Genomic DNA, 15,207 nt, shown 5'->3' on the forward strand with positions numbered 1-15,207 from the left:
TCTTGGAATTGCTTTTTTTGTTTTCCTGGGGAATCATTCTCAGCTTGCCTTTCACCAGTGAGGAAAGCTGTTTTGAGTGGCCACTATGTTCCCAGGATGTTTCAAGGTGTGGGAAAAGCTGAGGATACAATCCATGCTTTCAAAGGCAGAGGTCAGATGCAAAGTACATGTACCAGGAATTATGGAAAAACAAGAAACAGTCATATGGAGAGACAGTCATTGTTGTATAATGATGGTCAATTTGCTGACTGGCCACTTCCAGTTGATTCCTTAATCATATTTCTTAACTTTCCTGAAACTTACTTTCCTCCTCTATGAACCCGCTAATAATCATACCTACCCCTTAATACTACAGAATGCAAATCACTAAAAGGGTTTAATATAGTGCTTGACACATGAGAAAAAGATAACAAAAGGTCATTATTGTTGAAGTCATTATCAATGTCATTACCATCGTCAATTTAGTGAGAACTAGAACAACACAAATAATAAAAGCTGCTGGCTCTCAGAGGGGAAAGTAGTCCCCAAGAGTTGCTCTTTCCTCCTGGAATTCTACAACATGTTTCCACTCATGTTTTTTGTTTTTTTTTTTTTTTTTGAGAAGCAGTCTCGCTCTGTCACCCAGGCTGGAGTGCAGTGGCGCGATCTCAGCTCACTGCAAGCTCCACCTCCCGGGTTCACGCCGTTCTCGTGCCTCAGCCTCCCGAGTAGCTGGGACTACAGGCGCCCGCCACCGCGCCCGGCTAATTTTTGTATTTTTAGTAAAGACAGAGTTTCACCATGTTAGCCAAGGTGGTCTCAATCTCCCGACCTCATGATCCGCCCGTCTTGGCCTCCCAAAGTGCTGGGATTGCAGGCGTGAGCCACCGCGCCTGGCTCCACTCATGTTTTTAAACACTAGGTACTCTCGTTTACCTACCATGTGGACCGTACTTTTGATAAGCTGGGAAGTTGTCTAAAAGCCATGTAGAAGATTGTCCTCTTCCCTGCCCCTCTTCTGGGCTTCCAGACTTTGTGTAGGCTGCCTCTTTGGAGTTCAACATGCACAGCTGCATGATCTACCATGCATTCTCTCTCTTGGTGTCAGCTCTTCTGTCAAGGAGAGGTCCCATTCAAACACCTTCATGTCTGGCTCTATCTCTGTTATGGCCACAGCAGCTTTACTTTGTACCCAGAGGCCACAGTGGGCATATCTTGCCTGGCTAACCCCCCACAGGGTTCTTCAGGTCCTGCGGTCTGAGTCTGGAGCAGGGAAAATGCTCACACAGGCAGCTTAGAGGGAGCAGAAGTGTTGCTGCTGGTGGTCCCTGGCATGCTGACAGCCTCACCTGGAGCCCTGTAGAGATTATGTGTGTTTCATCTCAATGCCACATGGAAAAATTATTTCTTCTGAATATAGTATTAATGCGTTTTTATTGTTGAGCGATTGGAGAATTCAGAGAGACATACAGAAGAAAGTAAAATTACCCATACCTCTACCATCTAGAGGTAACGTTTAACATTTTGATGTTTTTCTTTTCTTCTATGCAAATACATATCTAATTTTTTTTTTTTTTTTTTTTTTTTTTTTTTTTTTTTTTTGAGACGGAGTCTTGCTCAGTCGCCAGGCTGGAGTGCAGTGGTGCGATCTCAGCTCACTGCAAGCTCCACATCCTGGGTTCACGCCATTCTCCTGCCTCAGCCTCCCAAGTAGCTGGGACTACAGGCACCCGCCACTATGCCTGGCTATTTTTTTGCATTTTTAGTAGAGACGGGGTTTCACCATGTTAGCCAGGATGGTCTCGATCTCCTGATCTCGTCGGCCGATCCGCCCGCCTCGGCCTCCCAAAGTGCTGGGATTACAGGTGTGAGCCACCGCGCCTGGCCTCTAATTCTTATATAATCACGTGTAATACATATAGTCCCAAACTTATTACACTTTTTAAATAACATTTTTCTCATAATAAAAATAATGGCTTTATATGTACAAATAGGTTTATTCCGTAAGTATTTACATGATCTGGTGCAAGTTTGGGGAATTTACACACACAGAAATACATACACATAGCAGGAAGAGGCAGACAGAGAAGACAAATCACATCAAATGTTATCAGTCCAGAAATAAACACTCTTACCATTTAGCAAAGATCTTTTGTGGCATACTTTTTAAGTATTAATTTTTAAACCTTTTTTTTTTTTTCATTTCATCTTATTTCTCACTGGAGTTACAGACATTTAGACATCTTTTTCTTTTTTACCACTTATATACAAGCAGTGGTCTCATGCTCATATTTAGACCTGAGTGCTGAGCCAGTCAGATAACTAATATTAAAAGCAACTTAGGTAGAAAATGAGAGTTGAGTACTATCAGGTTAAGAACAGTAGACTCCCCTGGACTCATGGATAATGATTACGATACCCAGTGGAGTCAATGATTTAGTAGAATTCTGGCCCAATTTATGTAAATATTCCAGAAATATTTTGAAAATATTCTGTATGTAAGTCATTAACTACTTAATTTGTTTATTTTTATTTTTATTTTTTTCTGAGACAGTCTTGCTCTGTTGCCCACGCTGGACAGCAGTGGTGCAATCACGACTCACTGCAACCTTGACTTCCTGGGCTCAAGCAATTCTCCCACTTCAGCCTCCCAAGTAGATGGGACTAAAGGCACATGCCGCCATGCTTGGTTAATTTAAAAATATTTTTTTTTAGAGGCTTTGTTTCTCAGGCTGGTCTCAAATTCTTGGGCTCAAGTGATCCTCCTGCTTCAGCCTCCCAAAGTGTTGAGATTACAGATGTGAGCCATCACACCAGGCCAAGTTAACTACTTTAGAGGTTACAAATGTGAATTAGACTGTGTTCCTGATCTCAGGAAATATCTTATGAGAGAAAGATGTATAGGACAGTATTTATGGCACAAAGCAAAATAGGCTGCTAAGCATTATAGTATCAATATCATAATAGTATAAATTCCTCAAAAATGCAGGCAACTTTGACCCTTAGGATCAGGTAAAACTTACTGGAAGAGGGAGCATATGACTGGGGTCTTTAAGAATAAGTAGAATGTCAGTAGAAGAATGTTTAGGAAAGAATGGTATGAAGAAAGCAAAACTGTTGGGCAAGGGAATGGTGTTTTCATGTATCCACATGCCCTTTACTCCAGAATGTGGTAAAGCAAAGTGGGAAGTGTGTCTAGGAAGGAAAATTGGCCATCAAGCCTTGGTGAACCCTTAATATTATCCTGTCAAGGAGTTTGAACTATGTAGTAGGCAAAGGGGGCAGATGAGAGTTTGGTTTGAGGCAGGGCATAATATGATGAGATTGTATTTGAAGAAAATAATTATGATGGAAAAAGTAGAGGTAGAGGGAGACCATTTAGAAGGCAATTTTTCCTACTATGTAATAGTGTAAGAAAGAGTGACAGACTGAACAGGAGAAAGACAAGAAGCACAGAAAAGCCACTGGGGCCCAGTTAGGGGCAGAATCAATATGACTTAAGAAAAATAAAGGAAGAAAAAGAAATAATGATAACCTCAAGTTTTCTGTTTTGAGTAATTCAAAGGCTAACATTCCTTTAACTGAGACAGGAGACACAAAAACAAGAAATATTTATTCAGAGGTAGTAAGATGATAAATTTGGCTTGGGTCATGTTGAGATTGAGATGGCAAGAAGACTTATTTGGAGGAGATTCTGTTACTCTGTTGCTAATAAAAGTTTGATGCTTGGCCAAAGAGATCAAGTCTACAGGTGTAGATTTGGAAATCAGTTTAGCTGAGGTGGTTGAGCTAATGAGTGAAATCAAGAAGTGCTAGGCAAATAGAAGGGAAGAAAGGACAAAACTTGTGAAATTTCTACAATTAACAAGTTGACAGGAAAGTGGAGCAAATGAAGAAAATCAAAATAACCAGGAATCAATGAATAAGAGAAGATCTCTGGAAAACACTTCTTTACAGGTATAAGAGACTGGTTTTCATCCTAGTGTTTCAAATAATTTTAGTTAACTTGCCTGACCATCAACTTTTCTCATCTGAAATACATAAACCACAAACATGAGTTTTAAAAATTAGTGAACATGAAAGTGCTTTGGTAAACCATCAGACGCTTTGCAAGTCTTACGTCTTATGATTATTGTCACATAAGAAAATGGAGAGTCCCAAAAAGGGAAAGAGTGTAGTGTCAGATGCTACAGAGTTTCAGAAGAATATTTATTTCTAGCCCAAATTGTTTGGCTTATAATTTAAGGAAATTACGTCAAAGAATGAAATCTGTTCTCTAATCACTTAGAACAGTATTTACCAAAGTAATGGGCATGGGACCTTGGTAGCACAGGAGACAATTTTAGATTTGACACAGACATGAAATAGAACTGAATCACACTGTGAGAAAGTTAGTCTCCTTTTGGTTTCTCTTTTAATCACTCCGTTTGTTTCTCTTTTAATTTTTGTTTTATTCCATAATTCTGATTTTTATTAAAGGGATAAAGTCTCAGGGCAAAGAAGTCTTTAACATTTAACACTAGCTAATCACCCTTTTCAATAAATTTTTTCAGGTTGTCAATAATATCTAGCTAGAATTTATATCATATGAACTTCAAGGTTACTAGCTATAATACCTTCTTATTTTGCAGTTGATACCAGTTTTCCAATTATGGTAGTGACATAAAGTTTTCTTTTAAAATAAGATTTTTAAATAAAAAGATAATAACTTTTTAAAATATTAAGTATGTGATTGTATAGGTGGTATGTAGATATGACAAAACTAAGAAAGTGATAGTCCAATGATAAAAGTTCGAAAAACTTAGACTAGCCTTCCCTCCTTCTGTTGCTTTGAGTGGCTGCCTTGGGTTCAACCAGGCTGGAATAATGTGTGAAACGTATTTTGTGATTCGTGGGTCCTGAGTTCTACACCCTAGATCTAGACCCTGTCCTTCCTCTAGGATGTTGGGTCAATTTTCAGAGCCACTAGACATTTCTAGATTTTTGTGTCCTTAGCTGTCAAATAAGAAGATTAGCTTTAAACGATCACTAACATTCCTTCCAGCAATAAATTCTACAGTTCTTTGAGTGATTAGTAAATAAGCCAGTGCTTTCAAATTGATCAAAGTTAGCTAAAATGTTTTTCCTCCATAAGCATCAATATCACGTGTCAGTGCTAGAGATTCTTCCCAGACTAATACGCACAGCTAGGAAAACATCAACAAATTTATTCTCTAATTATGATTCAGATTCTACCTCATCTGTGAAGGATTGTTGTTTAGAAGGAATTTCTGCTTTAGTTAGGGCAATTAATTAAAATTGAAAATGAAATTGTAAATGAAAATTTGTTTGCATTTCCTGAGCCTAATGCTTTATGCTAAAGCCTCACTCTCAGTCTGTAGTTTCATTGCAGTCATATCTAATCAATTTATAAAGCCCATGAATTTTGTTCCTCGGTATAGCAATTCATACATATTAAGTCCCTATACTTAAAAAGAATCTTCATCCATCTATTTACTAATATCTTTCCATCTTTTAAAATTTATTTCCCCTGAGAACAAGGAGTGCAGGTGAAGTGTTAACTGGCTGAAAGTTCTTATCAGTATTATTGTGAGTTAATGGCACTCTATATCCCAAGTACACGTTAAAATTAGAAGCATACCTTCTATTTGAAATATAACAACATGGATCATCCTTTACCAAAAGCATGGCAAAGAACCAGGCAATAAATGAAAAATGGAGACAGCATGGGTACAGAAAACACACACACAGTCCTTGGATCAGAAAAAAACTGAGTTTGTTACTACCTTTAAAAAGTTTCCATATGAACAATTTTTTCTCTATGATTACAAAGGAAGTGTTTGTCCCGTGACTTTTTTGAACTGCATCAGTGTTACCTTTTGCTGTAACTTGCTGTGACAAGGGTAAAGTTGCTTATGCAAGCAACTTAATTTTAAGATTCTGTTTTCTCACCTGAAAAAAAAAGGATAAAAATACAGTCATTGTTCTGACCCATTAGTGTTTGTATGTAAAATATCCAGCAATGTGGTAGATACCACCTGGGTACTCAACAAGTGTTAGTTCCCAACATTGCAGTAACAGTGTCTCAAAAATTAACATGCTCTTGATTTGGGGAAGATCATCTTTCACTGCACTTCAGAGCCTCTTTCTTATCTTATTCTCTCTATATTATTAAACTCGATTTCCTGATCTCCATGCTTACAGATTACATGAGCAAATTAGAAGGTGCTAAGAACAACAGGAAAAAAAAAAGACAAAGAAGCAGAATAAAAGAGAAATAATTTCAAAATCTTAGAAACCTGGAGCCATTTAGTACAGGGATAAATAGCTCTTCATGCCTCAACAGTCATTCAGAGCTTTTTTATATTACAGCAAGATAGAATATAGGGTGTTCTAAATGATGATCTTGATTTACCAAGGGTAAGTTAAATTATACACACTTATTTTAAAAAGCATACAATGCATTTTGGAAGAATTAACAATATGAATAGAACTTTTTAAATAATTTTAACTTTTATTTTAGATTTAGGGGGTACAAGCGCAGGTTTGTAACGTGGGCATATTGATGTTGAGGTTTGGGATACGAATGACCCTGTCATCCAGGTAGTGAGCAATGTACAGATAGTTTTTCAATCTTTGTTCCTTTCCTTCCTTCCCCACTCTAGGAGTCCCCAGTGTCTGTAGTTGCCATGTTTATGTCCATGAGTACCTCCCACTTAGCTCCTACTTATAAGTGAGAACATGCAGTATTTGGTTTTCTGTTCCTGTATAGAACAAAATTTTAAGAAACCTTTTTGTGTGTTTTGCTGGGTAAAACCTTAGCCTTTGAAAACACTAAGCCATGGAGATGAACTCAGTCTTCAGGGGTTCCACACAAGCATGGCCTTACTGAAATATCTTTTGTGCATCTTCAGCAAATAAGCCAAGGCTCCATGTATTCTATGGAAGAGGATAAGGCATTTGTAATTGCTAAGTTAAAATGGTTTTATGCAGCTATGACTTTTTCTTTGTTTCAGAAAGCAACATTTGATATAAATTACTTGTGGGCTTTAGCAGTAACAACTTTCTCAAATTATTTTCCCTAGGACTTGGTGTTACAACGGTTTATCCAGTTGGGGGACCCATGGGCTGTATCCAGCCTCTCATGGTGTTATCTGTGATTCTCTGGGAAAAACACTTGAACTGGGCCTGGTTTGCACATTGAAATAAGGAGCCCTTTCTAAGTTATTCCCATGAGAGAACAGCACAAGCATGTTAGTTTAAACTCATGTATACCGTATAAATTATCCACTGTATGCAGTGGACTCAATACCGCAAATGTTGAGCTAACTGCATCTGAAAGGAGTCAAAGAGGACACTTGCAGAATCCCATAGAAAGAGAACATGTAGAATCCAGCACCATCAGAGGTCAACCAGTCAAATACCAGGGCTGGATTTTTCAAAGAACCAGATAATGCCAGTTTTATGGCCATTAATAACATTTTAGTTATGTAAACAAAGATAAGAGTAATAAAAAATAAATTCTGCTTCATAGTGTAATCTGATTGCCAGCAGAGTTCAGAAATGAACTTTCTCATTGTGCACGTGGCGTTGCATAATGGACCAGTGATCATTCCGCAGCCTCCTCAGCCTTCCCTTTCCCTTTCCCTTTTATGGAGAGTCCTTAGTTCTGCCAGATCCATAAGCTATTCCAGGGAGGCAGATTCTTTTCTTTCTCCTGTTAAGCTCTTTGATTGTGCCTCTGGTAGTTAATATACCAAATGGTCTTCAGAGGTACTTCATACGTGCACACTGCAGCTAATCAGAGTGCCTTGGCCTACTGTTTCCCTACTTCTGTGTTTTCCACATGTTGACGGGCTCAGTTCAAACACCAGGCCTATCAACTTCTGGAGAGGCATGGCAAAGCTCGGCTCTGATTTGGTCTGCTTCAGAGATTTTCCAAAGGATATCCTGTAGTAGATAAATCATTTCATTAGGCCAGGTTCCCTGTTCAAACCAGGAAGCAGAGGGCCGGCCATGTAGGCAAACCCAGATAATGTCGTTATGGCTGTACTCAGAGCATTTGTAAATATTGTTGTCAGTGTCTTTCACGCAGGTTCCATCAAGATTGGATTTAAACATAGACAGCTTAATTATGTGTTTTAAAGCTTTGTTTATGGAGAGCTGTTAGGAAGACTGTGAAGTTTTAAATATTGAAATGACAATTTTTCCCCCCAAATGTCTCCTCCAGTTGATCACTCCTCATGCCATCCGTGTGCAGACCCCTCCTCGGCACATCCCTGGTGTTGTGGAAGTCACACTGTCCTACAAATCTAAGCAGTTCTGCAAAGGAACACCAGGCAGATTCATTTACACAGGTAAGAACCACTGCAGATGGTGAGCACAGAACTGCCTTGGTCCTATGGGGTCTTTCCCCTTGTCTTCTATGTCTAAAAGCATATATTTTATTTTACAATCTAGTTAAAGTCTGCTTGCTTTCTTCATTTTACCATATGTATGAGCAAACATGGTGCTTTTATTATTGTATTAAGATTTCATCTAGGTGTCCATGCTGAATGGCAGGATCTGTTGAAATAACTGGTTGGATGCCTAAAGATGCCCCATGAAAAATAAGAGAAGGGGAAAAGAGGTGTAGATAATCCTGAGTTTCTGGATGTTAAGCCACCTTGTTAGGGTTTGTTTGCTTTATGGAGTAGGGTTGTGCTTTCAGGAACAGTACGTCTTTCCTCTAGCCTGTTCACCGCATTTGTATTACATACAATTGGTAGTTTTCATGTTTAATTCTGGGTTGGTGCCTTCTTTCCAAGTATGCTGCATTTTTGTCCTCCCAAAACAGCCTTGGCACATGGATCTGCCTTGTGGCAAGAAGCTGGGGTTTCAGAGTGAATGTGAATTCCCTCCCATCAGACAGACAGAACCAGGCAGCATCGCTGTGGAATTACATCAAGTATAAAGGCTGAATGCCCAATGTGTACTCTAAGAGATCCCTAGATTGTGAAGTGCAAACCAGACACCCAGGGATCTTTTACAATTCACATTCTGCTGCAGTAGGTCTAGGCAGAACCTGAGATCCTGTGGTTCTTAAGAGCTCCCAGGTGAGGCTGATGCTGCTGGTCAAAGAACCACAAGTGCAGTGTGGTTCTGGGTCCTCTGCTTAGTGTCAGTTATCCTTGGATAGTGGTAACTGTCTCCACGAACTGGTCCCAGGTTTCCTTTTCCATTCAGTAAAAGACCACAAGGCCAGACTAAGTACAGAGCGGAAGTTGCTTTCACACAAAGAGATAACAGAGCAGTGACGGGATAACAGTTAACAAATCATAATTATAACAATACAATTAAATGGACGACTTTTATTTTTCTGTAACATTTTACTTCAGAGAATCTTTCCCTTGTATTTCAATATTAGGAGTAAAACCAAACGTACTTCTTAGTCACCCAGTTTCTCTCTCTCTCTCTCTCTCTCTCTCTCTCCCTTGAAATTATAAAAACAATTAATGCATCCTGACCCTTGGAAATGCCTCCCAGCCCTTTAAACAAAATGCAGGTTTGGTGCCTGCCTGACGATTAGTTTTAGTTAATTGAAAATTATAGGATTGACCCAAGAGGAAAATTTTGTTTGCACTCCAATCACTTTTACAAATTAAGGAAAATTACCGCAATTTTGTTTAGCTAAGGTTTCACACTGAGTTCAAGAAATTAGCTCAGCCATCCCAACAAAGTCAGCACTTTGTTAGTGAGCACTTGAAAAAATAATAGTCTATCTGGAGTTTTGTGGTGTATACAAACGAAGCATAGAGAAAGCTATGATGCTTTATAGAAGTAGGCCAAGTGTTTTTAATTAGGCTCATTGGTTCAGCATAAGTTTTGAAGAACAATCAAACTAGCAGATTAGCTGTTTCTTTTAAAGCTAGGATTTCTTGCCATTCATTTTTCCCATGAGAACTTCCACATAGCAGTGTGTGTGTGTGCGCGCACGCGTGTGTGTGTGTTTTACAAGTCTCATTATGGGGCTGCAGGAAAAGGACCAATTGAAACTCCTGATACTGTAACATTCCCCAGTATCATTCCAATGGATGGGAGTTTTTCACAATGTTCCCCACTGAACTCGGTGTTCTGGAACATATTTCAAAACCACAGAGGCCAAATGTTTTCTCTGAGAAGTTTGGACTCTGTTTTTGGCCGAAAACATTAGGCCTCGCTGGCTGCTTATTTACTCAGCTATTAAGAACAAGAAAAGGAGAAGAAAAAGAAGAAAATGCTTGTGTGGTGGGAGGTACAGGAGGCAATCAGGCATGGTTTCCGCTTTGGTGACAACGTCCCTGCCCATTAATGGTTCCATTTTGTGGTCAGGTCTCATTTAGAAGAAATTATTTTTAATCAGTCTTCAACAAAATATCCCCTAGAGCCACCTGGCCATAAAAGTTAGAAAAAAAAAAAAAAAAAAAAAAAAAAAAAAAACCACCCTCATTAAATTACTTAAGTTCTCAAAAGAAAAGAGCTAGCGATCCATCAATATTTGGAGTTTTTTTAAACACTAAAAAAAAAAAAAAAAAAAAAAAAAATTGCCATCAATTTAAGAAATCACATCTTAGAAAATCTATAGCACACTGGAATTAAGATTAAAGTGTCAGATTTTCAAGTCTAGAAAAGTAGTTAAGGATAAGAGCAATAAGTTGGCACATATGCACGTGTGTACATCTGTGAGAAATTTAAGGTATGAAAAAATGCTTCTGGTGATCTGGCCTCAAACTGGGCACCAGATAAGAAACCTTTCTTTCTTTTTTTTTTTTAAATTATTCTAGGAGAGAGTTCTAACCTCTCCCCATATTGGAAAAATAAAAATCTGAAGAAATTGGCACAACGATTTCCCCTCTGGTATAGTTACTTGGCTGTTAACGGTTATTATGACATCACATCATTTCTAACGAAAGGGAATCTGTGTTCATTGGTGACCTATGCACGGACCTTTTGATCATTAGCATTAAATGCCTCCACCATGCGTTACTTGTTCATGGCTGGGGCTACTGGCCTCTGTGATTCACTCAGTTTACCTCTGCTGTCACCACTTACTAGTAAGGGTATAGAGATGGCTCATAAAACCTCTCTGTTCTTTGTATCCAAACAACTGCTCGGATCATTGTAAATGTACAGCACCCCTCCTTTGTCCACCCACAGAAGTTCACACTTCATTTTCTTTAACATCCATAGTATTTCAAGATGTGAGACTTGGTTTTCTGGATTGGGTGAGCTAACTCTCTTATTTCGTAGTGAAATATCACTTGGAATTTTTCCCTTGAAAAATATTATTGAGCTGAAAAGTAACACCCCAAACTAAAGCCTTATTGCTGTTTTTAAAGTATGCAAGAGAGAGTTGGCATTTGTAGATGTGAATGTCTCTAAAAGTCGATAACATTAAAAAGAAGAAAAAAGGCAGGAACAGCATGGCCTAATCTATACTAATAAAGGCAGACCTGTTGGGGAGGGAAGAATCTGACGAAGCACAGATTGCCTGCAAGCTGACTCCACTTGTAAGGATGGTAAGCAAGCATACATCTCTCTCTCATCGGTCCTTCAGACCAGAGATGCACGAGGAATCCACAGCTGCTAGTGTGCCATGCCCCTGTGTTTGTCCGATAAGAGTCACAGACTCTGGAAAGTGAATCCTGACTGGATTAGAAGCAGAAAAGCTCACTAGCACTTTCTAGATCTTACTTTATTGTGTCCAGTTATTCTTATGTAAATGTAGGGCAAGGCTGACTTTAGTTTTCAATAAATGCTTTCTAAGAGAAGGAAATACAAATGCTATCTAATCACAGGATTGATTTCAAAGCACTATCATCGTTTCTGGTCAGTCAGTCCAGTGGGAATTAAATCCACTATAACCTCACTGCCATGTAAGGGCTCTCCCTAATACCTTTATTATTCTCACAGCTTGTTTTCTTGAAGTTGTTATGTCTTTAAGTGACTTGGATCCTTTAGAATCGTGATCTCTCCTGCTAGGCCCTAAGTAGTCTTGGAAGCTAATAAAAGACTCTTAGGCACCTTTAGCTGCTTCCTCAAAGTTTTGTAGTTGGTTTTCCTGATGAGAAGTGGCCAATTTCAAATGCATGTTTTGCTTTCATTCTAGTTATTTTTCTGTAAGAGACATCTCTGTATCTCGAGGAATATGTGACTGGAAGAATGGGCCACCAGGGCAAGGTTTGAGCAGCCTAGGGGTACCCTGAGAGCTGTACACCACCTGACCCCCCAAAAGTTGGTGAAAACCCTGATGAATGATCATCTAACAACTCAGATGTCTGGATAGGTCACTTATCAGATCTTTTCTACCACTGACTTTTCCAATTCTAAACATTTTTCACCCAATTTCCTGTTCCTGTGGAAGGACTAACCCACATTCCTGTGTATTCGCCTGTGAACTAACTTCAAAATGAGAATTCTTCGTGGAAATACTTCCTGTTTGTACCTTGTGCCCAAAATAACTCCACATCCCTTGCCAATGCATAACACATTGCTTTGCACATAGGAGGGGCTATTTTGTCTGCATATGCTCTGTGGAACTTGACAGCTTTTACTATGACTTAAGTTTTCCATTTTTTTCTCCCTATCCCTCTTACTTTCTTGTTGCTCTCCCATCTCTCCTATCTCCCTTACTCCTTCCTCTCTCTTTTCTTTACTCCCCTTATCCTTTCCTCCCTCACTCCTAAGGGGATAGTACCTCGCATACTGATTGAGTGCTTAGGTTCAAGATGATGGATATAGATTGAATTCTCAGATCTACCATTTACTAGAGAGGTTATCCTTGGGACATCATATGATGCCTCTAAACCACAGTCACTTTATCTTTATAAGGAAATAATAATATACCTTGCTGGGGTTGTTTTTAGGATCAGGGAAACATATGTAAAGTTTTAGGATCACGGAACTGTATTTAGCATGAGGCTAGATACTAGTAGTTTCCATTAATAAATGGTGCCCACTATGATTCATTCCTTTGTTTCTGAGCCCCTACCAGGAATAACTATTTTCCATGGATTGTTTATCATCCTTGTCCTCTTCCTAGAAATCTAAGAAATGTCTTTTGGGATTTTTAGTAACACAACTATAGGTATCAGTTTAAAGAAACAACACCCATCAACCCCAAATAAAAGGAGCAAAGTGTAAACAAAGTAGCAAGAAAAAGAAATGCATAAGTGTAAATGTAATAACTTGCTTAAAACAAATATTTTCGCAGGAATGCATCACACAGCTAATAAGTTCTCTGGTGTTAACGTTTTTAGAGAATGACACATGCTTGTTCTCTTATTTCTATCTCAGCCCCTCCTCTGGAGGTCCTAGCAACAGGAGTACAGCCTATCACCAACTCTCTTCAAAAGTATTTAGGTTATAATCAGCTTCAACTCCAGCTTCCAGAGTTTTCACCAGAAAGCTGTTTCTCATTCTTGGAAACCTCCTCCACAAAATGAAGGCTGCCACTTTGGGCTTGAACAAAGTCATCAGTTTTAGGGAAGAAGTGGAGAGTTTGCACCTAATGGATCTCCTGTAATTTAGCCTTTTCTTACATAAATTCTTCATTACAGTACACTTCTGAAAAGCCACTTTCATGTCATTACCCTGTGGAGAAACCTTCCCTCTTTGCTCACTGTATGTAAGATGTAGCCCAAGTCCCGATGTTTGGCTCACTGTGCTCTGGGGCTAGGGCTTATGATGCTCCAGTCAAACCGGTTTCCTTGCTGTGCCTCCAGCTCACTTTAGCTACTTTGGATATGGTGATTCACCTGAAGGATCCAGTTCAAACTCTTACCTCTCTGAAGTGTTCTCAGACCACCTGGGTATAGTATACTGAACCCTGGGCTGACAGCAATGAGTCTTGCGTTGTATCCCAGCTTTGCTACTCACTGGCTGTGAGACCTAGGACAAGTTGCTTACAGGCTCCGGAACTGACTTTGGTCCTCCCTGTAACTCATCTTGATTGACTGGGAGAGTCTCTGTCCTTGAATCTCTTTTGCTCCATGTGCTAAAACCATCCCATTCATCATTCACTTCCTTTTGTCCTTAGCTCTCTTGTTCTGTTTGTAGACAAATCATAAAAAGTCCACAAGCTTCATGAAGAGAAACTCTTCCTCAATCTTATTTTACATACTATGTTGAAGCGATTTGGCTCAGCATTTTACTTGCAATAGGTGCTAATAATTGATTGACATATTGCCCAGGATCAATGGGTCTTCATTGATTTTTGTGCTCTGGATAATATGGAATGTAAATAAGAGCTGTTAATTAAGAATCTGTCCCTTTCTACTTGAAGTTTTACATTCATAGAAGATAGTTTGTTTAAATGAAAAAATGAGATTTGGCTTATAAATACTTTTCATTTTCTTTTCTGTAAAATGGAGCTATTTTAATAGTACCTTCATCTAAGGAGTAAAAGGGTTAATGTATGTAATGCAATCCTGACAGTACCTGGTCCAGTATGAGTGCTCCCCAAAAGTAAGTGAGAAAAGCAGATAGGGGGTATATATTTTTTTGAAAATCTAAAAACCTAGTCATTAGAGTTTGATGTTATGTATGTGCCAGCTTTGATTATGATTAAATACATTGTTTCTTTCTAGGCATTAAGAATAGGAATAAAAATACCTGTGTCCTGTTCTGATTTTACCACTTCCTTTTGTTACTTCATTCATTCACCTCACAAATGTTTGTGGATTGCCTGTCCTATTCTAGGCAATATTCTAAAGCAGTTCTAGGCCAAGTCCTAAAACAGTGTTGAGCAAAACCAGACACAATCCCTGTTTTCTTTATTTTAAAGACTAAGAGGAAAATGGATGTTCATAAGTTTACTATTTCAAACCTGGTACGTGTCCAGAAAGACAGAAATAGTGCTTTTGATCAGCACATAATAAAGGAGCCCTGACCAGTCAGTTAGAGATATTTCTCTACAGAAAAAATCACATGAGCTGAAGTTTGAAGGATGACAAAGAGCTAACCCAACAATCATTGAAGGGTGAGGGTAGCATGGGGTTGGGGAATGAGTCTTCCAGCAGAGGGAGCAAATGAAAAGGCCCTAGATGGGAGGAAACACGGTACCTTGGAAGACTGTAAGAATTGTCATGAGGCTGACAAATCAAGAGGGAGGAGGAGAACTGTGAGAGAGAAGGCTGCGAGAAGTAGGCAGGGACACGTGTATGTAAAACCTTATAAGCCATGGGGAGGAGTTTGGTTGTTACCTTAAGA

General features: G+C 39.0%; 1 protein-coding gene across 11 annotated transcripts in view; it reads left to right on the forward strand.

Moving 5' to 3' along the window:
• The window catches only part of EBF1 (EBF transcription factor 1), a 411,481-nt gene that overhangs the window by 321,536 nt on the left and 74,738 nt on the right, over window positions 1-15,207 (forward strand). For all 11 annotated transcript variants that reach the window (XM_050794789.1, XM_050794794.1, XM_050794787.1 and 8 more), the window contains exon 10: window positions 8,210-8,336. In XM_050794789.1, coding sequence (XP_050650746.1) covers window positions 8,210-8,336 — 127 coding nt within the window. The remainder of the gene's footprint in view (window positions 1-8,209; window positions 8,337-15,207) is intronic.

This window comes from Macaca thibetana, chromosome 6 (genome assembly GCF_024542745.1).
Source record: "Macaca thibetana thibetana isolate TM-01 chromosome 6, ASM2454274v1, whole genome shotgun sequence".
Taxonomy (NCBI): domain Eukaryota; kingdom Metazoa; phylum Chordata; class Mammalia; order Primates; family Cercopithecidae; genus Macaca; species Macaca thibetana.